This window comes from Chiloscyllium punctatum, chromosome 7, assembly GCF_047496795.1.
Source record: "Chiloscyllium punctatum isolate Juve2018m chromosome 7, sChiPun1.3, whole genome shotgun sequence".
Lineage (NCBI taxonomy): Eukaryota > Metazoa > Chordata > Chondrichthyes > Orectolobiformes > Hemiscylliidae > Chiloscyllium > Chiloscyllium punctatum.
The window spans coordinates 47,993,342-48,017,076 of record NC_092745.1 but is presented as its reverse complement, the minus strand read 5'-3'; the positions used below and the strand labels follow the sequence as shown (position 1 = coordinate 48,017,076).

The 23,735-nt window shown below is 41.9% G+C and overlaps 1 protein-coding gene across 1 annotated transcript in view; it reads left to right on the top strand.

The window, feature by feature from the left end:
• Positions 1 to 23,735, top strand: part of astn1 (astrotactin 1) — a 2,276,897-nt gene that overhangs the window by 883,553 nt on the left and 1,369,609 nt on the right. Inside the window, exon 6 of the mRNA XM_072573509.1 lies at positions 8,332 to 8,478. Within this exon, the coding sequence (XP_072429610.1) occupies positions 8,332 to 8,478 (147 nt within the window). The remainder of the gene's footprint in view (positions 1 to 8,331; positions 8,479 to 23,735) is intronic.

Sequence of the window (23,735 nt, the reverse complement as noted above, 5' to 3'; positions counted from 1 at the left end):
TCAAAGATCAACAAGGCCATATGTGTGGAGAACCAGAAGACATAGATGAGACACTGAACAAATATTTTGCAACAGTATTTACCATGGAGAAAGACATGAAAGCTGGGGAACTTGGGAAATATGTTGTTATCTCTTGAAAGAGTTCTCATTACAGAAATGGAGGTCTTAAAACGTGTAAAGCTAGATAAATCCCCAGGACCATCAGGTGTATACCAGGACATTGTGTGTAGCTAGGGAAGAAATTGCGGGGCTCTCTAGCAGAGATATTTCTATCATTGACAGCCAGTAGGGAGGTATGGAAGACTGATGGTGGTTAATGTGTGCCATTATTTAAGAAAGGCTCAAGGTAAAACCAGGGAACTATAGATTGGTGTGCCTTTACATTAGTAGTGGGTAACTTGTTGGAAAGGATTCTGTAAGATAGGGTCTGCGAGCACTTTCAAAAGCAAGGAATGATTTAAGGAAAGTCAACATAGCTTTATGAATGCAAAATTACGTCTCTCAAAACTTGAGTGTTTTGAAGAAGTGACTGAGAATATAGATGAAGACAGAACAGTAAACGTTGTCCAAATGGATTTAGCAAGGCCTTTGACAAGGTTCCACTTGGTTGACTGCTTTGTAAGGTTAGATCATATGGGGTCCAGAGAGAGCTCACCATTTGGATACAAAATTGGTTTTGATGGTGATGGTCAAGGGTTGTTGTTCGGACTGGAGGCCTGTGACCAGCGGTGTTTTGCAAGGATCGGTGCTGGATCCACTAATGTTAATCATTTACATAAACAGTAAGTTTGCAGATGACATGAAAGTTGGTGGTAAAGTTGACGGTGAAGAAGGTTACCATAGAGAACAATGGGACCTTGATCAGTGGGGCCAATAGGCTTAGGAGTGATAGATGGAATTTAATTTCGATAAATGCATTTTGAAAAGACAAACCAGAGCAGACTAATAAAGTTAATAACAGGCTCCTGGGAAGCCTTGTTGAGCGAACAAATCTAGGGGTGCTGGTACATAGTTCCTTGAAAGTGGCAACACAGGTAGACAAGGTAGTGAAGAAGGCATTTGGAATGCTTTCCTTCATTGGTCAGAGGGCTAAGTATCGGAGTTGGGACATCATGTTGCAGGTGTACAAGATATTGGTGAAACCACTTTTGGCGTACTATGCACAATTCCCAGACACAGGAAGGATATAAATAAACTGGAAAGGGTACAGAGAAGATTTACAAGGATGTTGCTGAGACTAGTGGGTTTAAATTATCGAGAGAGGCTGGGACATTCTTTCTTGGAGCATGGGAGGTTGAGGGGTGACCATAAAGAAATTTATAAAATCGTGAGAGGCATACTAAGGTGAATAGTTCTTTTCCCCAGAATAGGGGTGTCAAAAGCAAGGTTTAAGGTAAGAGAGGAAAGACATAAAAGGGACCCAAGGGACAACTTTTTTACACAGAGGATGGTGAATAAATGGAACAAGCTGCCAGAGGAAGTGGTAGAGGTGAATACAATTACAACATTTAAAAGACATTTTGACAGACACATGGATAGTAAAGGTTCAAAAGGACATGACTCAAACACAGGCGAGTGGGAATAGTTCAGTTTAGAAACCTGGTTGGCATGGATGGGTTGGACTGAAGGGTCTTTTTCCATGCTGTATGACTCTGAGATTCAAACCCATGTGCCCAGAAATTTGGCATGGGATTTGGGATTACGAGTCCAATGACATTACCATGGTGCCACTGCATCCTGTTGGAAACCTTACACATAGGTTACAAAGCTGGTCCCCACTGGTCATAAACAGCAAGAGTCGATGAAGTCAGATCTATAGATGTAAGATGGGAAATAAATAGAGCTTCGCAAATATTCTGAAGAATCTGAAAGTAAGATTTGAACCTGGTAAATCTTGGATTTCTATCTATCAAATGTTTAGAATTGAAGTGCTATTAACAGAGTTCTAAAGAAACCAATGTCTGGAAATTGAGTTCCCTGCCTTTTAGTTGACCAGTGTGTCTTGAACTCATCTCATGGATCCATCTTGGATTTAGACTGCCAGACAACATTAGCCAGATGTGTTAACTGAGGGCAACTATGATCACTAAGGGCGACAGTCGCATATGCGTTTCTGCCCCTGTTCTCTCCCTACTACGAGCATCAGGAAGTCAGATGTAAAGAATAGTTTGTTGTCAAGGCTATAGACAGATAGAAGCGCAGCCACTTACTCAGCAGAGATATCAGCTGGATTGGCATTCTCACATCAATTAAATGAGAGAAGGAGAAAACAAAAACAATACTTCACATGAATGGATATTGGTGCAATGCCACACGACTCAAGCTGATGGTAGTAATGAGATCTTCTGCCTGAAATAGATGGTATAGATGTGAAAAGCATGAAACAGACCAGGGAGACTTTGATGAAGAGAGGAACCTAAAAATCCTTTTTTTTTAAAGAAATCATGAGTGAAGCTTTAATACCAGATGGCAGTCAGAAGAGCCATAGAGCTGAACAGCTACCATAATGGAATAAAAAGCTCGAGAAACCAAAGAAAATAAATGTATGTCAGCAAAAGCATTTGATAGTCATTAGTAGGAGAAATGAAGTTTTAACAGAAAAGAAAATGTAGTGAGAAAAGTTCAGCCAAGGGGATAAATTCAGATCAACTACCCTGAAGAAGGACTGATTACCAAATACCCAAATTAAATTCAATCCCTTTGAGGACAGTAATCACCAAAAAGCCAGCATAGGAAGCAGTGGTGAAACTTCTGGCAGTTGTTGTGCAGTTTCAGACTATTTACTTGAAGGAAAATTTAACAACAAGCAAAATACCATATATACTTGTGTAAAAGTCACTTTCTTTAGACTATTACATGGAGCTGAAAATGTGTTGCTGGAAAAGCGCAGCAGGTCAGGCAGCATCCAAGGAGCAGGAGAATCGACGTTTTGGGCATGAGCCCTTCTTCAGGAATGAGGAAAGTGTGTCCAGCAGGTTAAGATAAAAGGTAGGGAGGAGGGACTTGGGGGAGGGGCGTTGGAAATGTGATAGGTGGAAGGAGGTTAAGGTGAGGGTGATAGGCCGGAGTGGGGTTGGGGGCGGAGAGGTCAGGAAGAAGATTGCAGGTTTAGGAAGGTGGTGCTGAGTTCGAGGGTTGGGACTGAGACAAGGTGGGGGGATGGAAAATGAGTTCATCCCTTGTGGTTGGAGGGTTCCTAGGAGGAAGATGAGGCGCTCTTCCTCCAGCCGTCGTGTTGCTATAGTCTGGCAATGGAGGAGTCCAAGGACCTGCATGTCCTTGGTGGAGTGGGAGGGGGAGTTGAAGTTTTGAGCCACGGGGTGGTTGGGTTGGTTGGTCCGGGTGTCCCAGAGGTGTTCTCTGAAACGTTCCGCAAGTAGGCGGCCTGTCTCCCCAATATAGAGGAGGCCACATCGGGTGCAGCGGATGCAGTAAATGATGTGTGTGGAGGTGCAGGTGAATTTGTGGCAGTTATAGAAGGATCCCTTGGGGCCTTGGAGGGAAGTAAGGGGGGAGGTGTGGGCGCAAGTTTTGCATTTCTTGCGGTTGCAGGGGAAGGTGCCAGGAGTGGAGGTTGGGTTGGTGGGGGGTGTGGACCTGACGAGGGAGTCACAGAGGGGGTGGTCTTTTCGGAACGCTGATAGGGGAGGGGAGGGAAATATATCCCTGGTGGTGAGGTCTGTTGGAGGTGGCGGAAATGACGATGGATGATACGATGTATATGGAGGTTGGTGGGGTGGTAGGTGAGGACCAGTGGGGTTTTGTCCTGGTGGCGATTGGAGGGGCGGGGTTCAAGGCCGGAGGAGCGGGAAGTGGATGAGATGCGATGGAGAGCATCGTCGATCACGTCTGGGGGGAAATTGCGGTCTTTGAAGAAGGAGGCCATCCGGATTGTACGGTATTGGAACCGGTCCTCCTGGGAGCAGATGCGGTGGAGACGAAGGAATTGGGAATATGGGATGGTGTTTCTACATGGGGCAGGGTGGGAGGAGGTGTAGTCTAGGTAGCTGTGGGAGTCGGTCGGTTTATAGTAAATGTCCGTGTTGATTCGGTCGCCCGAGATAGAAATGGAGAGGTCTAGGAAGGGAAGGGAGGAGTCTGAGACGGTCCAGATAAATTTGAGGTCGGGGTGGAAGGTGTTGGTAAAGTGGATGAACTGTTCAACCTCCTCGTGGGAGCATGAGGCAGCACCGATACAGTCATCAATGTAGCGGAGGAAAAGGTCAGGGGTGGTGCCAGTGTAGCTGCGGAAGATGGACTGTTCCACATATCCTACGAAGAGGCAGGCATAGCTGGGGCCCATGCGGGTGCCCATGGCTACTCCTTTGGTTTGGAGGAAGTGGGAGGATTGGAAAGAGAAGTTGTTCAGGATGAGGACCAGTTGAGTCAGTCGAAGGAGGGTGTCAGTGGAAGGGTACTAGTTGGTACAGCAGGAAAGGAAGAAGCGAAGGGCTTTGAGTCTTTCGTGATGGGGGACGGAGGTGTACTATTGCATGGATACTACTTTTGAGGGGCTGAAATTCATGCTACAGTCCAAAATGCAATATGATTAGCAGAAGTCCAATTGATCTCTAAACGAATAATGAAACAAAAACGCAATGAATTACAGTAATTGTCAGATAAAGACAATAGAAACAAAAATAAATTAGTAAGGTTTTATTAATACATGCAAAAAGTGAAGTAGAAGTATAATATGGGCTTAAATTACAATTACATGGTACAACTTAAGTTAAACATGCCAAATGCAAAAGTTCATCAAAATTCTGCAAATTCACACTGTTCAATATCTTCAGCACAGAATAAAGCTGCACAATCATCAGGAGGATCCTCCTCATCTTCCCTGTCTGTAGTTAGAGGTAGCACATCACCTACTCTGTGTACATCTATGTCATCCCACAGATAATCATCCTCTGTCCCGTCCAATGCATTCGAAATTCTACATTTCTTGAATGATTTGAAAATCATGTCAGCTTTTATTTCCTTCCATGAATCAATGGTCCATTCACAGATCAGTGACATGAAAAAGGTATTAATTTCCTCATCATATATTTATGTTCGGGATAATACCTTGACTTTCAAATGATGATCTGTTTTCTGTGATGACTTGGAGGTGCCGGTGTTGGACTGGGGTGTACACATTTTAAAAATCACACAACACCAGGTAATAGGAGCTTCCAAACAAACCTGTTGGACTATAGCCTGGTGTTGTGTGATTTTTAGCTTTGTTATCTGTGAAGAACTAAGGTCAACTTTTACACAAGATATATGGAAAATTCCAGATTTTTTGGCCAAAAATAAGGGGTAGAATTTTACATGAGATTGACTTTTACTTGAGTAGAGATGTTGATAAAACTCTTCAATAACAGTTTGAGTGAAATAGAAGTAATCCACTTTGCTCCATCAAAAAATTATGAGTGACGCAAGAGTCAGGTTACACCATTTGATTTAAAATGGGGTAATAAAGAAGTGAACAGCAACAGATTTATCGAACCTAACTGTGTACAGGAAGGAAGTTTTAATAATCTGATAATTGTTCATCAGGGATTGATTAGCTCCACTGAAAACATCCACGGATAGACAGCAAGCTAACGTTTTGAGTCTGGACGACTGTTCATCAGAGCTGAAGTGTGGAGGGAACAGCATTTATGCTATAGTTTGTGGGGGTGTAGGGGGTGTTGTAGGGGTAGTGCGTGTAGGACAAAATATGTTGATAGTGCAGATTAAGTGATCGGAATATGAGAATGCAGGATAGTGGTGTGTCGAACTGCCAGACTTGAAAGGATACATGGTCCCACTGAGGTGGGGAGAGGGGAGAGAGGATATGGTAACAGAATGTAACAAGCTGAAAGAAAGGGAAGACATTGGAGTGGTTTTACAATCTGAAGGTGTTGATCTCAATATTAAGTCTAGAGGGCTGTGAAGTGCTTAGTCTGAAGGTGAGGTGTTGTTCCTCCAGTTTGCACTGTGATTCACGAGAACACTGCAGGGTGCTATGTAAAACTGACTGACTACGGGAAGGTCAGGGTCCTGCTGATCAGAGTCAAGAATGCACCTTAAATTATCCTAAGCAGAAAATTCTAATCTTTTTGGAGTCTCTAATTAACTTTAAAAAAGGCGAGGTTTTCCCCATGAATTGAAAATGACCTGGAAGACTGGCAGTAAGGCAGGGAACGATACTGGACATGACCTTGATGTCTTCCCACTGCTCCTGGCAGGAATCTTTGTAACACAGCCTTGCAGTCTCACATTGGGCTTCCTGGGGTGGTTCCCTCTTCGATGATTGCTCCAAAATCCAGAAAGAATGGCAACAATGACCACCCTCATTCGTAGGGCACCTCCATCATCATGATTCCACCCAGATCGTTGGGGCCGACTTGCCTTGCTCAACTTCCTCCCAGAGAAAATGTGCTTTGGCATTGAGACTCCCACTCCCTGGTGATAACATTGGCATTGATACTGCTCACAGGGCACTAATGAAAGGCCAGCTTTTGGGAGCAATTAAATGGCAGTCCCACCTGTGACCAGTTAATTGCTACTCGTGCCCCTGTGCAGCAGGAATTCCAACTCCTCAGGGAAGTTCAGGCCAATATGTTGATCGCTTGGTCCAGTATGCTGTTGGATTCTGCTCTGTTATGTGATCCTGCCCATTATTAAAGAAACTGGGGTAAAATTGCACTTCAGAATATTCTTTGCTATTATTGAAACTGAATGTTTCAGATTATTGTCTAAACTAAAGGTGCAGCATTAATTTCTGCTCATGTCATCACTATATATACTTTCATTGGTGTGACAAGCTGGTTCCAGCAAGAAGAAGATGGAACATTAACCAGCATCATTAACCAGATGCAAAACACAACTTCAGGTTTTTCTTGCCAATATGTAACGTTTCCTACTGAATATACTGTTTTCTTGAGAGTGCATTCGAAACATTTGAATATAAGTCAATGATTTTCTACAAGCCCGTCTAATTATGATTGAATACTTAGAGGAGTTTAATCTGGATAAATGTGAGATATTGCATTTTGGTACAACAGATAATAGTAGGGCTTATACAACTGATGGTATGGCCTTGGGTCGTGTTGTAGAACAGGGGGACCTATGGATTCAGGTACATAATTCTTTAAAAGCTGCGTCATATATAGACAGGGTGGTTAAAAAGATATGTGGTACACTTGACTTCATTGCTCAGTCCTTTGAGTATATGAGTTGGGAAGTCACATTGAAGTTGTAAAGGACATTGGTGTGTCCAGTTCTGATTGCCCAGTTATAGGAAGGCTATTATTAAGCTCGAGAGGGTTCAGAGGAGATTTACCAGGATGTTGCCAGGTATGGAAGATTTGAATTACAAAGGTAGGCTGGGACTTTGTTCATTGGAGCATCGGAGGTTGAGAGGCTATCTTATACAAGTTGATAAAATGATGAGGGATACAGATAACATTAATAGTTGTTGTCTTTTCCCTAGGATGGGAGATTTAGAGGTGAGAGGAAATTTAAAAAAGACATGAGGGGCAACTTTTTTAACACAGAGGATAGTTTGCATGTGGAATGAACTTCCTGAGGAAGTAGTAGATGTGGGTACAATTACAAAGTTTAAAAGAAATTTGGATAGATACATGAAAATGAAAGGTTTGGAGGGATGTGGGCCAGGAGCAGGCAGGTGGGACTAGTTTAATTTGGAGTTACGCTCAGCATGGGCTTGTTTAACAAAGGGTCTGTTTCCATGTTGTACGACTCTATGACTTACATTGTTTGTCAAGTCTCAGTGAAGTCCTACAACTTTGATGGGTAGTTACTTATTCCCTTTCTTTACTCCACCCTAACAGCACTTTATCAAACATAGGTAAGATTATAGACTAGTGTACAATAATAGACAGACACAAAATAGTAGGCTGGTATAAGGTAATAGATTAGGGTAAATCTTAAACTTGGGAAAGATGACAAACTGGGGTAAAATTATCGATAGGTTGTTGACCAACTTAGACGAACCGTTCCTGTGTTTGTTCCAGAAACAGTCGTTATATTACAATTACAAGAAAAATGCTACGTGACGATTTCTCCCCCTCTCTCTTCATGATGCTGAGGAGTATTTTAGACTCCTGCACCTACAAACCTAAATTAGCCTGGCATATGTATTTAACCAACTTTAATTTTGGTTATATGAAGTGCTATATGTTGCTGTTAGATTTATGCAATTATAAATATTGATTTGTACCCATTTGGAAATAGGTCGTGAAATAGGTTCCTTGTTCTCCTCAGTATCAAAACATAAATCTGTGCAATTTCAATTGTATTGGTAACTAATTATTTTTCCCCATTCGTTCTTGCTTGCAGGTTCTCCCCGCAGCCCTATCAATAAAACTACCCTTACGCTGATAAGTGTGATTGGCTGTGTAATTGGACTGGTTTACGGCTCACATCTGAACTGTCCTTTGTCTGTCAAAGTTGTTCTCCATGTTCCAGAACATCTCATTGCAGATGGTAAGTACATAAGATCTGTTGTCGGTTCAATGCATTAGAGGATGCTATGTAGGGCATGCATATTTTTGATGCTTTGGTTAGGGAACTATGGACTGGGTTTTCCTGGGCCACAATGTCAGGGCTCGAGGTGGAGGAGCCAGGAAAATAGCAGGGAGCTGCAAAGCAGAGGCTGCCTTCTCGCCCACAGGAGGATTCCTTTGGGCAGTCTGGTAAGTGAGTCAGCAGCTCATTCCATTGAGGCAGTCAACCAATTCAGTTGATTGAGGCCCCATTTTCATGGGCTGTTTGGTGCTGCTACTGGCATTTTGACAATGTCAAAGTGCACTCCTCAAACATGGGGACTCCAGGTGGATTTTGGATGCTAATTCAGGGGGATATCAGATCCAGAGGTCCCATGCTCGAGTGATACTGAAGAATATGAAGGGTTGCAGATCTGTCAATGAAAAATAGTTGCAGACAGGTGTCCTCTCCATCCTGATGTCTGTATTGAGCAGAGCAGCCTCCCCTCTCCAGAGGGAAAAACCTGCCCAAAGAAAAGGTCATGTGACAGAAATGTGATGGTCATCTTGAAACTCCATTTTGAACTGTGCAAGATAAGTTGAGTTCTTTGCTACTTTGTCTGGTTTGTCCTATTGGGCTGTCTGTGGGCAAGTCTTTATGTTGAAGCATTCCTGTGACTCTTGTCTGCCTCAATCAGCTATACCCACACCTCACTCCTGAGGGCATTGCCACGTCTCCAGAGCTACTGACTGTCTGCTGATTGGGCTGTCGTCTTCAGACTGACTGGAAAGGTGAATGAGGAGAACACTGCCTCCGGGAAAACTGTGCCAATGTATCATGGGCGGCAAGTGTAAGATTAGAAAACTTCCGTCAGACATCTCAGAGTTGGAAGCCTGCGGATGATCAGACTCATCACACTTCAACAAATAGAATGGAAAACCTTCCTGTTGGAGGCAAATTCTGTTGGAAATATGATGTTATGGCAATAATAATGACCTGGATCAAGAAAGGCCAGGTTGGGTTGTCAAGTGTCTCTGTTTACCAGGTGTACAACAAAGGTTCAAAAAAAAAGGGAAGGGAAGGATGGAGAGTGGTAGAAATGATCAAAAAGATCATTGCAGTGCTGGAGAAAGAGGATTTCTTTTGCATGTCCAAGAAGTTTGCTGATGGAATCAATTTGGCTAGTCAAAATAAAGAACACAAACACATTGCTCAGTGTAGTCTGCAGACCATGAACTGGTCAGGAGGATTGAGAGGAACAAATCTGCAGAAAAACTGGCGAGTGGTGTAAACATAATGGAGTAGTTACAGTGGAGAACTTGACTACCAAATGTAGACCGGGGCCATGATAGTACAAAGGACAGAGTGTGCCCACATGGCATTCTGGAAAATTTCTCACAGCTACATGTGTCCATTCTGATAAGGAACCGCCAAGTGGATCACGTTTTGGTGGAGGAATATTTCGGAGACACCATTCGTTGTATCGTAAAGTTTGGCATAATGCTGGAGAAGGTGAATGGTCAATCCAGGGTAAAAATAATTGACCAGAGGGGAGCCACAAGAATAGCGACAGATCAAACATGGAAGGAAAGATTGGCAGGGAGGACTGTAACTGTTCAATGTGCCTTCAGAAACCTTCAAAACAAGAAATGGTTTAGCTCCAGTTAAGGTATGTTCTCTCAAAAGAGAAAGGTAGGGCAAACAGATCTAGAGCTCCCTGGATGAAAAAGGCTAAACAAATGAAAGAAAGGAAAAAACATAATTATTACAGATGTCAAGTAAAGCATATATTGTAGAATCAGGATGAAAACAAAGAGATCAGAGGTTGATGTGAAAGCATATCAGAAAATTGAAGAGGGAATATGAGAAAAAAATAGCAGCAAACATTATGGGAATCCCAAAGGCTTCTACAGGCATATAAAAGTAAAACTGTAGTCAAAGGAGGTATATGGCCAACTAAGGACTGAGGAAGGGGATGTGCACATGGAGGGAAGAAGTATGCTGAGATACTCCCAGTCCATGCTAACAGAAGATGGAACTCTGTCTATAGAAGCATTCAAAGTTGGTAAGGAGAAAGTGATGGATATGTTGTTGGTATTGAAAGTTGACAGGATATCGGAGTTGGATGAGATGCACGCAAGGATATTGAAAGGCGTGTGATTGGAAACTGAACTGTCACTGACGAATACTTTCAGTCTTCTCCAGTCTCAAGGGAAGTGACAGAGGACTGGAGATTTGCAGTCATTGTGCCTTTTTACAGTAACAGTTGTAAGGATAAGCACTGCAATTACAGACCATTCAGTTTAACTTCGGAGATGTTCTGGAAACCATTTTTCAGGATTAGCCATCACATGGAAAAAGGTGAGTTAATTAGGAAGTACCAGCACAAACTCAGTTACTGGGAGAGGTTTTTGTGAAGTCGTAGAAAGGGCCAATGAAGGTCTACATGGACTTCCAGAAGGTGTTAAATACTGTGCTATGCAACAGACTTAGAAAAACCTGATAGGTCATGGGATAAAAGGGACAGTAGCAACAAGAGTGTAAAATTGACTTATAGGAAACAGAAAGTATTGGCCAATGGACTTCTTGGGCTGTATGTAGTGGAAATCCCTCAGTTTTGATATTGACATCCTTTCTTTTCCTGATGTATAGACTGAAAGACTGAAGCGATTGGGCTTGTATACCCTTGAGTTTAGAAGACTGAGAGGGGATCTGATTGAAACGTATAGGATTATGAAAGGACTGGACACTCTGGCAGGAGGGAACATATTTCCATTGATGGGGGAGTGCCGAACCAGAGGACACAACTTAAAAATACGGGGTAGACCATTTAGGACAGAGATGAGGAGAAACTACTTCACCCAGAGAGTGGTGGCTGTGTGGAATGCTCTGCCCCAGAGGGCAGTGGAGGCCCAGTCTCTGGATTCATTTAAGAAAGAATTGGATAGAGCTCTTAAAGATAGTGGAGTCAAGGGGTATGGAGATAAGGCTGGAACAGGATACTGATTAGGAATGATCAGCCATGATCATATTGAATGGCGGTGCAGGCTCGAAGGGCAGAATGGCCTACTCCTGCATCTATTGTCTATTGTCTATTGTCTATTGTCTATTGTCTATATTTATGATCCAAATATCAGTATGCAGCAGGCAATTTCAAAATTTTGAATATGGTACAAAACTTGAAAGAATTGTAAACTGTGAGAAGGGCAGTGTAGAACATCCAAAGGGCATAAACAGGGTGGTAGACTGGGCAGTTATTTGGCCAATGAAGTTCAATGCAGAGAAGTGGGAGGTGATGCATTTGGTAGGAATAACTTGGCAGTCCCTACAAAATAAGGGGTATAATTTTTAAAGGGGCAGAGGAGCAGAAGGTGTACATGTGCATGGATCAGAGAAGGTGGTGTGACAGGTGCAGAAAGCAGTTAATAAAGCATAAAGTACGCTGACCTTTATTAATAGTGACATAGAGCACATGAGCAATGAGGTTACATTGAACTTATAAACAATGCTTTTTAGACCAAAGCTGAGGTACTGTGAATATATTAGAGCAAGTGCAGGGAAGGTTTGAAAGAATGGTTCCAGAAATGAGACACCATAGTTGTGAGGATAGATTGAAGAGGCTGAAATAGTTCTCCTTGGACAGAAGAAGGCTGAGAGGAGATCTATGAGAAGTCATCATAATTATCACGTGACATGAAGAAACATTCCATTTGTAAAAGAGAATGAGAAGGCACAGATTTAAAGTGTTCTGAAAAATTAGCAAGTGTCATGCGAGTGAAGACTTTGTCACACAATGAGTTTTTCAGATTCAGAATGCACACTTTCAAGGCAAACTCAATTGAAGCTTTCAAAAGGGCAGTGGGTGGTTAATCGAATTGAAACAAAAAGCATGTGTCCAGGACAAAGGCAGGAATATTGCTCGAAGTCATCATGCTCATTTGGAAAGGCAGAACAATTACAAAGGGCCAAAAGCCTCCTTCTGCCCATAACATGTCTGGGATTCTGTTAATGCAAGAATATTATATTAAGCTGCAAATATTTACTTGTATGGGAAATTAAATCTGCGCTTCCTCATACCTTTCAATCTAGTGAGTGTTGATTAATTTTTAGAGGTATACAGTAATTAAATCAGTAAATTAATTAGTTACACTGAATAAAAGCAATCAGAGGATTCAAAATCCTTGGCTGTCTTTGGCATCCATTACATTCGACAGAACGTATTTGAATATCAAATTTGTACAGATTTGCAATGAAGCACAGCAAGTTCCAGCAGTGAGACTTTGACTTCAATGTATTTGCATAGATAATAATGGCACATTTGTACAAGAATAAGAGTGGAGGGACAATCAATCACATTTTGGATCACTTCTTCAATAAAGAACTGAAGAACCCAGGGGAAGAAATACCCTGGAAATTCCTCTTCAGCCCATACTAGCAGTCAAAACTAATCTTGGAAATCACATTGTCATAGTGCTGAACGTATTGTGTATCTGATGCAAACTCCATGCCAACCAAGCAATGATCTTATAGTCATGTAGAGTTAGCATTCACTGTACTTGTTGGCAATTTATTCAAAAGGCTCTGGATATGCAACCACCATTTAACATCCAGTATTTTCCAACTCACTCTTACACATATTAAAATCATGTTATGTGATTTTTCTTGATCTGTTCGATTGCAGTAATCCTTCAGGAGGCACAACAGTTTAATTGTTCTGGACAGAAATTCAACTTACGCTGAAAGGGAACTGAATACCAAACACGATGGATAATAGGTGTCCAATCCAACTATTTTTGTACACCACTTGAGATGAATTACTCTCCCACAATAGGAGTTATTAATATTGCAACCATGTATTGATATCATGTTGTTGAAATTAAAACTTCAAAATTAAATTTTCAATTTCTTTCGGAGTCTTTGGGGAAAGCCTAAGTTAATGTCAAATCCTCACAGGATCAGTGGATTCATCCTCTTTTAATTAGTTCCTTTTGATGCATTGACGTATATTTACAAATTCTGTAAACATTCATTATGAGGAGATCTGACTGAAATTCCCTTGTCTGTTGTAGCCTTGAATTATCCCGTCAAACTACAGGCTTTGAGATAGACTGAAGGTTGCAGTGGAAATGTATTGAAGGTATTAAAACACCCAGAAGAAAATTCACTGAATAAAAGTAACCACATTTTAGTGAAACATATCACCTTTTAAAAAGGTTTTAATGAAAGCAAAATACTGTAGCTGCTGTAAATCTGAAACAAACATAAAAATTACTGGAGAACCTCAGCTGGTGCGACAGCATCTGCAGAGAGAGAAACAGAGTTGATGTTCCAAAACTAATAAGAATCTTCTTCAGAACTGGTATTGCCTTTTGGTAAAACGAATAAGGGCAGGACTTATGCAATTCAAAGTAGGGCTTGGGTAGTGTTGTAGATTTTACAGACCTAGGTATTCAGGTACATAAATCTTTGAAGTTTGCATCACATGTATTATGGGTAGTTAAGAAGGTATTTAGCACACTTGCCTTCAATTGCTCAGACCATTGAGTACAGGAGTCGGACATTATGTTGAGATTATACAGGACATAGGTGAGGCCTCTTCTGGAATATTGTGTACAGTTCTGGTCACCCTGTTATCGGAAGGATATTATTAAATTGGAGTGGGTTCAGATGAATTTTGCCAGGATGTTGGTAGGAATGGAGGGTTTGAGTTATAAGAAGAGGTTGGATAGAGTCATAGAAGAGTCAGAGAATCCTATAGTGTGGAAGCAGGCCATTCAGTCCAACAAGTCCCCATCCATCCTCTGAAGAGTATCCCACCCAGACGCATTACCCAACCCTATTACTCGACATTTACCTCTGACTAATGCACCTAACCTACACATACCTGAACACAATGGGCAATTTAGCATGACCGATTCACTTAACCTGTACACCTTTGGATTGTGGGAGGAACCCGGAGGAAACATACATGGACATGGGGAGAACATGCAAACCCCTCACATACAGTCGCTCGAGGCTGGAATTTACCCCAGGTCCCTGATGGTGTGACGTAGCAGTACTAACCACTGAGCCACCAGAGGCTGGGACATTATTTTCATGGAGTGTAGGGTTGAGGGGTGACCTTACAGGGTTTATAAAATCATGAGGGGTATAGATAAGGTGAATGGCAGGTGTCTTTTCCCTAAGGTGGGGGATTTCAAGACTAGGGGGCATATTTAGAAGTGAGAGGAGAATGAATTTAAGAAGTCATGAGGGGCAATTTTTTTTTTTACAAAGGAAGTGTGTGGAATGAATTTCCAGAGGAAACAGTGGCTGTGGGTACAGTTGCAACATTTAAAAGACATTAGATGAATTAATGAACAGGAAAGGTTTGGACAGATGTGGGCTGGGTGCAGGCAGGTGGATCTAGTTAGTTTGAGGTTGGCATGCACTGATTGGGGCGCCACCTCGTGCTCCCGCGAGGAGGTTGAGCAATTCATCAACTCCACCAACACATTCCACCCTGACCTTAAATTTACCTGGACCATCTCTGACACCTACCCCCCCTTCCTGGACCTCTCCATCTCCATTAATGACGATCGACTTGACACTGACATTTTTTACAAACCCACCAACTCCCACAGCTAATGGATTACACCTCTTCCCACGCTACCTCTTGCAAAAATGCCATCCCGTATTCCCAATTCCTCCGCCTCCGCCAGATCTGCTCCCAGGAGGACCAGTTCCACCACAGAACACACCAGATGACCTCCTTCTTTAGAGACCACGATTTCCCTTCCCATGTGGTTAAAGATGCCCTCCAACGCATCTCGTCCACATCCCGCACCTCCGCCCTCAGACCCCACCCCTCCAACCGTAACAAGGACAGAACGCCCCTGGTGCTCACCTTCCACCCTACAAACCTTCGCATAAACCAAATCATCCGCCGACATTTCCGCCACCTCCAAACAGACCCCACCACTGGGGATATATTTCCCTCCCCACCCCTTTCTGCCTTCCGGAAAGACAGTTCCCTCCATGACTACCTGGTCAGCTCCACACCCCCCTACAACCCAACCTCCCATCCTGGCACTTTCCCCTGCCACCACAGGAACTGTAAAACCTGTGCCCACACCTCCTCCCTCACCTCTATCCAGGGCCCTAAAGGAGCCTTCCACATCCATCAAAGTTTTACTTGCACATCCACTAATATCATTTATTGTATCCGTTGCTCCCGATACGGTCTCCTCTACATTGGGGAGACTGGGCGCCTCCTAGCAGAGCGCTTTAGGGAACATCTCCGGGACACCTGCACCAATCAACCACACCGCCCTGTGGCCCAACATTTCAACTCCCCCTCCCACTCTGCCGAGGACATGGAGGTCCTGGGCCTCCTTCACCGCCGCTCCCTCACCACCAGACACCTGGAGGAAGAACGCCTCATCTTCCACCTCGGAACACTTCAACCCCAGGGCATCAATGTGGACTTCAACAGTTTCCTCATTTCTCCTTCCCCCACCTCACCCTAGTTCTAAACGTCCAGCTCAGCACTGTCTCCTTGACTTGTCCGGACTTGTCCTACCTGCCTATCTCCTTTTCCACCTATCCACTCCACCCTCTCCTCCTTGACCTATCACCTTCATCCCCTCCCCCACTCACCCATTGTACTCTATGCTACTTTCTCCCCACCCCCACCCTCCTCTAGCTTATCTCTCCACGCTTTAGGCTCACTGCCTTTATTCCTGATGAAGGGCTTTTGCCCGAAAAGTCGATTTCGAAGCTCCTTGGATGCGGCCTGAACTGCTGTGCTCTTCCAGCACCACTAATCCAGAATCTGGTTTCCAGCATCTGCAGTCATTGTTTTTACCACCTTTATGCACTGATTGGACTGAAGGGTCAATTTCCGTGCTGTATGACTATAACTTCTGTAGTCAGAGAAGGTAAATCAGGAAGTCCAATTAGAGCTAAAGAAATTCTGTTTCTCTCTTCATGTGGCCAAACCTGCTGAGTTTTTCTTGTGCTTTATTTTTGTTTTATTTCAGCATTTTCTCTTGTCTGACATACATTGTTGTCTCGATCTCACCACTGTAGCGAGTGTACTGAGGAGTCGATTTCGTCGACTCACAGTTTGGCATTCTCAGTCAATTCAACACTCTCTTAATCAACTTGATCATGACAGATGCAGCTTTTACGATGTTTGTGTTGATTTCAGTGCCAACTGATAGATTGGTGGTGGTTGTGGAGTGTGAACATGTGATGTTATCAACGATTTCCCACGTCACAATGTCGATGTTGGTTGATCGCAGATTGACAGCATTATGGATCATGACATATGGCTTCCTGACACCGATAGTCTAAGCAATTTCTCCACAAGAGAGATTGTCTATTTGTTGCTGCAGGTGTTCCTCAGTAAACAATATTGATGAGTCATTGTCAGCGTAGAGCGATTCTCTGAAGAGAATTGAAGTACCTTTGTGTTGGATCTTTGGCACACAAGGCTAAACAGTTTGCTTTTACTGTCAGCATGTGAGCAGACTCTCTCTCTGAAATGCCTGAAGGCATATGGCGGCAGCAATGAGTAGAAAATTCCAAGGAGTATCAGTGCCAACCTTGTTTGACCTTCCTGCAGAGGTCAAAGTTTTCTTTTATTCGTTCATGGGAGATGGGTGCTGCAGGGAGGCCAGCATTTGTTGCTCGTCTCTAGCTGCCCTTGAACTGAATGACTTGCGAGGCCAATTCAGAAGGCATTTGAGGATCAACCACATTGTTGTGGGTCAGGAATCACATGTGGTTCAGACCAAGAGAGGATGGCAGATTTCCTTCGCTGAAGGACATTAGTGAGTCAGATGGGTTGTTTCCAACAATTGCTAATGGGTTCATTGTCATCAGTAGATTCTTAATTCCAGATTTTATTTTTACTCATTGAATTCAAATTCCACAATCTACCATGTCAGGATTTTAACCTAAATCCCTGCGATATTCACTGAGTTTCTGGTTTACTGGTCTAGTGATAATACCACTATGCCATTGAGGTTGCCCTGTCACAGCTGATCGTGCACAATATATTGTTGTAAAATGATGGTGTTGGATTGAGCAGGTTCAGCTAGCAGGAAATATCCCTCAGCTGAAACAGACCATGTTTGGCCAAATGGATTTTTCCTTTGGTGAGATTGGTGAATGCAATCGCTGTAGTGGTCTTCTATGGTCAATGCTTCACTGGCCGCTGTTGGACTGAGAAGATCATTTTAACAGTAGATTTTCGAATTCTGAAACCTCATTGGGATTTGGGATAGATGTGGCCAGCCAGGATCTGCTGGGGACCTGCAGGGCAAAACAGACATTCTTTTTCTATGATGCTAAGAGCAGGAAGATGCCTCAATGGATGGTACAGATGCATGAAATCACCCTCCTCCTTGTCTTTGCATCATGACTATTTGGGTACACGGCCCATTTCCTCCAGGAGAAACAGAGACGTTAGTCCAGGTGCTATTGGCATGCTGGTTATCCATCTTTGATGAGTTCAGGTTGTAATGTATCATCAGCTGGAGCTATGCCCATGGCAAACAAATCAACAGCTTTGTTGAGCTGGAAACATAAAGTGTTGGATTTCACAGCAGGTCAGGCAGCACCCATGGAGAGAGAGAGAGAAACAGACAGACAGCTTCTGTTCTGAGTGGAGATGACTCTTTATCGGCTTTGCTGAGCTTCTCTGCTGAGAGTTGTCCAGCAGTGCTTTGACAGGCAGACTTTCCATGCCTGAACTACCCTTCTGACAGCGTTTTCCCTCAATTACAACTCGAGGCAGTGTTCCACCATCCCATCTCTCCAACTGTAATGGCTTCTCCTGTCTTGGTTTTCAAATTAGCTTTTGTGTTTAAAACTGATGAATCTATTTCTCCCATCATACGTTACTCTGACTGTTCCTGTGTTATAAGTCAGCTAGACATTCTAGGATATTCCAGAAGTTCTTGAAAATTATGATATTAACAAGTTATTTGAAGGTTTGAAGGTAATACGTATGGACTTCTAAACTTAGTGCAGAGCTCTGATGACAGTTCCTGTAGAGAACAGAGTTGGACTTTATTAAATGCATGTCTGAATTTCTCCAGGCATTGAAAAGCCTACTCAAGGACCACTGTGAAAAGTAAATGTTCCACTTTTATTTTACAATTATTTGAGCTGTAAGAGGTACAACATTGCTGTCCATTGCTCATTTCCCCTTCCAGCTAATAATATTCCCATCTGCTGTCAACTGTTACAATTCATTTCTCCCAGTGTTTCCTCGTCACTCTTTGCCAATAGGCTTTATATACCAGCTGACAATGAACAACAATGGGTTGATGTTTTGCTATAGGAAACTACTAACTTGTGTGAGATAGCCCATTTGTTCACTGAAGTTCTCTGAGGAACGGCTGAGGATCCTGGGATTGTATTCATTGGAGTTTAGAAGATTAAGGGGAGACTTAATAGAGACGCACAAGATAATACATGGCTTGGAAAGGGTGGATGCTAGGAAATTGTTTCCGTTAGGTGAGGAGACTAGAACCCGTGGACACAGCCTTAAAATTAGAGGGGGTCAATTCAGAACAGAAATGCGAAGACATTTCTTCAGCCAGAGAGTGGTGGGCCTGTGGAACTCATTGCCGCAGAGTGCAGTGGAGGCCGGGACGCTAAGTGTCTTCAAGGCAGAGATTGATAGATTCTTGTTGTCTCGAGGAATTAAGGGCTACGGGGAGAATGCGGGTAAGTAGAGTTGAAATGCCCATCAGCCATGATTGAATGGCGGAGTGGACTTGATGGGCCGAATGGCCTTACTTCCACTCCTATGTCTTATGGTCTTATATTATTGAGTCCTTTTTTTCCCAGTGCCAGATTGTTCAAACTGACAATATTGCAGCACCTAAGTAAAAAAAAGTATTTCCAGAAGTTAGCTTAATTGCTGAGAAACAACTGATAAGGAAACTTTTTACTGAAGTGTTAAATAGAATGCATTTCCCTGGAGGAGAAATCTAAGCACTTTTAAGAGAGAAGCTTGTCCTGAGCTTGTCTAAAGAATCAAAGAATCAATATGAAAAGCTGGTCGCAGTGATGGAGACACCATTCTTCGTGGGATGGTATTTTCCTCAAAGAAATCTGAAAAGCTACGAAGCAAGGTTGAGGAAGCATGAGATGAAAATCTTGAGAAGGATTGCTGAATACAGTGACTTGAAGACATGTCCAAGATGAGGTGAAGAAAGTGAAAACTTACCTGAAGTGAGACATGATCTGACCTAGGAGTGTGTCCACATTTGCTCAGCAGTCCCTGCCCTTTCTGAAGCATTGTATGCTGCCAAAGGACCAACATAAGCACTTAGATCTTAATTATGGCAGATGCGCCTTGCATAAGTATAGAATAGCCTTAGTTCTATATTTGAAGCAGCAACCCTTCCAGGGATATCAAATTAACACAATTCCTGAGGAGACCATTATTAGAGACAAAAAAAACCTGCAGATGCTGGATCCATGGTAGACAGGGAGGAGGCTGGAAGAACACAGCAAACCAGGCAGCATCAGGAAGTGGAGAAATCAAAGTTTCAGGTGTAACCCTTCTTCACATCCTGCTTTTTTATTTTGTTTTAATAAGATTAATGCATGAGAATGATGTTTTACTTTTGTATGACAGCCCAGTATTTTTTTTTTCATTTTGTCCAGTGTCCCTGACATCCTGACAGAAATGACAGCAGTCAATTTTGGAGTTCCTATCATTGCTACAATTTTGTCATGTAATTGAACTCGACAAAATGTTTGTCTTTGTTGTGTTATTTTATACCCACGTCCATTGGCTTATGTCCAAGATAGATTTGTCAAAAAGGACAGAGATCAAAAATTGTTTTCATGCTTGAGCTTCTCTCTGACACTGTTTATTATGTATCAAGACTAAATCAGTGTTCAAAGATGTACAAGTCTCAAGTCTCAAAGCTGTTACATTGTCGAAAGACCAGTCCACAACCTCTAGCACCTGAAGCTAATCTGCTCATTCCATACATTTCTCTCATAAGGTACCAACAGTGAACTTGTTATACCCATCGACAATCCATTCCATAATATCCTCACAAGGTTGGGCCATGGGCCTGAAGCTCTTGCACAACATTCCTCACCAAGCTTTTAGCCAACATCATAAATATTGATTAAAGTTTATAAACTTTCTCAAACAAACTCCCATGATTGCTTTTTACGACGCTTACGGTACATTTTTTCCTTATATTGCACACCTTTCCGCAAGTCTATGACTTGTCTCATCTCTGTCAGTAGATGGGTCAGGAAAGTCTATGACAAGGAAAAGAAACAAGGTTTCTCAGCTGGTTTCCATTAGAGCAATACTGTTTGCTGCAGGGTCTTGCATTAATGTAAGTGCAGGGATGTCTGAGGATGTTGAGTTGTTTTCATTTTCTCTTTCATTCGTGTCTGGATCATGTGATAGAATTAATTTTCTGAGAAAAGGACAATGTTGTTCATCCATTGATAATTGTTCCCCCTTTAAAGAAGTTGGTTGCATTGCAAGTTTGACCTGTTCTGAAAGGTTTGGCTCCAAAGCACGAATGTATGTGTTGTCTTGGAAATCACTCAGTTTGGTGGTTGGTACGTTATTTAGATTGCAACATGTCTTCAAGAAGTTACCTCTTTGCCTACCATAAATGTATTGTTGGTGTGGGACTAGACAGTTTATCTTCACTGGTATGGGGTTTTGGAACCATACCTGTGACAGCATACTATAACATCAGATTACCTAGGATTTCACTTTCAAGCTGTCACATAGGGTCTATTTTACAGATAAGATTCCTGGATGCTTTTGGTCGAATGTTGTCCAATGCTATTTCATATGGATTTGTTGTCTCTGAGACACATAATCTGATGTTGCCCCAGTGTAATAGAAGTGTGTGTTAACTGTTCTGTATTTGATTTGTATTCTAATCTTAAAATTGTCCAAAACACCAGGGATTGTGTTTAGCATATTTACCAATTTGTTTATATATTAAACGGATGTGGCAGCTTGATTTTCTTTCCTAGTGAGACAATCGGTATAGGTGAATTTTGTTGTGTTGGCCTATTGTTGATGGGCACTTGAAGATGATGGTTTTTTTTGGTCAGGTACCTCACTGTTAGGATTTTGACTGCCTTTTGGTAATCAAATTGCCTGTCAAATTTTGCTACCTTGTATTTTAAGTTGTTTTAGTTGTTGAATTTTGTTGCTGGAAAGATTATTGTGGTAAGCTGTTTCAATTTCTGATGTTTTAAAAGCTGCTTTCAATGTAAAGTCCAATATGATGTCTTCATAAAGATCAAGGATATTCTGTGCTGTTGAATAATTTATGTAAGATCCGTAGGTAAAATCTCCTCAACCAATAAGATTCAACGTTTTTCAACTCTATCAAAAATGGCTGCTTGATAAAATTTGCACATTGTTTTACTATATTTGAGGTATTTTTATACTGATTTTTGACACTGCACGTACAAATACATACTCTTTTGTTTCATCTCTAAATTACTTATTTTTGAGTAATTAAAATCAATTAACCTTCCCAACTGCTGAGTAACTCCAGCAAATTTCATTCGAACCATCAAATTAATAAACCAAGTAGAATCCTGGTTGGGGCTTTGAAACTTCAAATTCCACGAAACAATGTTTATTTCCAATTGTTTTTCAATCTATTTCCTTTCAGCCTGTTCCTCAAGATTTTTCTGTGCTTTTTTGTTGTTAACTTTGTTCGAGTAAATATGAGAAATAATGAAATAATTGTTAGAGGTCTTAATTCTAATTCTCAGCCCGAACACAACAGTTGAATCTTGTCCAACCTCGAGCAGGCTGCTGTGTAACATTACCATCATGTACAATTGCTAACAAAAAGAAATCAGAAGTAAGCTGTAAGTCTGGCTTCAGCTAAGAAAAATAACTGAAGAAACCATGTGAAAGGATGTACAAAACTTAAATACTATCAAAACAAAACAATTTCAATTTTAATCTTTAAATTTTAGACTTGATACATTTTATATTTTCCCCTTCTCTATTTTTCTGTCAGTATTCAACATTTTTCTATTTGATTGGGCCTATTCTATGCCTTATAACCCTCTGCTATTTGTCAATACACTTAGCCCTTTTAAGTATTTTTTTTTGGGGGGGAATTGTCTTTTATGTCAACTGACAAGATTCTGTAAACAGTAACAATTTGCATTTATACATAACCTTAACATAAGAAAACATGTCAAGGCATTTGTTTGCCAATCAACCTGTGACTGGCATGTTTGTTGATTCTTCCTATATTCCCTTTCTCTTTCATTTTTCCAACCTTGCTAAAATTTACTGCTTATTAATAAGTATTCAGTCTGACAAAGACTAACACAGAGCTGATTCATCATTCACATATCTTTTTATTCTTTACAAATATTGACTGACTTGCTGCAAAGAACAACGTGTCAGGTTTAGAGCTTTTGTTGGCTTTCTCATCCCATAAGTGTGACATGAGCTTTACAGGCTATTCAGCCCAACTTAGTCATAGAGGCCTACAGCACGGAGTCAGGCCCTTTGGCCCAAACTGATCCATGCCGACCAAAATGTCTGTTCAAGCTAACCCCAGTTGTCTGCAATTGGCCCATATCCTTCTAAACCTTTCCTATCCATGTCAAACTGTTGTTAATGTACCCACCTCAATCATTCCACATGTGTACCATGCTCTGTATAAAAAACATTGCCCCTCAGGTTCCCTTTTATTCTTTCCCCTCTAACCTTAAACTGATGCCCTCCAGTCCTCGATTCCCAACCCTGGGAAAAAGACTGAGTGCATTCACCCTATCCATGTCTCTCATGATCATGTACACCTCGAGAAGCCACTCCCCCCCAACCCCCTCAGTATCCTATGCTTTAAAAAAAAGTCCTAGATTCTTCAACCTCTCACCATAACTTAGACCGTTGAGTCCTGGCAAGATCCTTGTAAATTTCTTCTGCACAATTTCCATTTTAATAACATCCTTCCTATAACAAGGTGACCAAAACTGAACACAATACTTCTAGTGTGGCCTCACCAACGTCCTGGAAGACTGCAACATAAATTCCCAACTTCTATAATCATTGAACTTATCTATATTTAGTCTTCAGGCCCTACAAGAACCAGATCCCATTTTAATGCGCCTCACCTTCTTATTTCTAAGGTGATTAAATGATTTGCTGTTAATTATTTTTAAATTTAATGTACCTTGGTATAGTTACTTGTCTTAAAGATTATATATAAATGTAAATTATTACA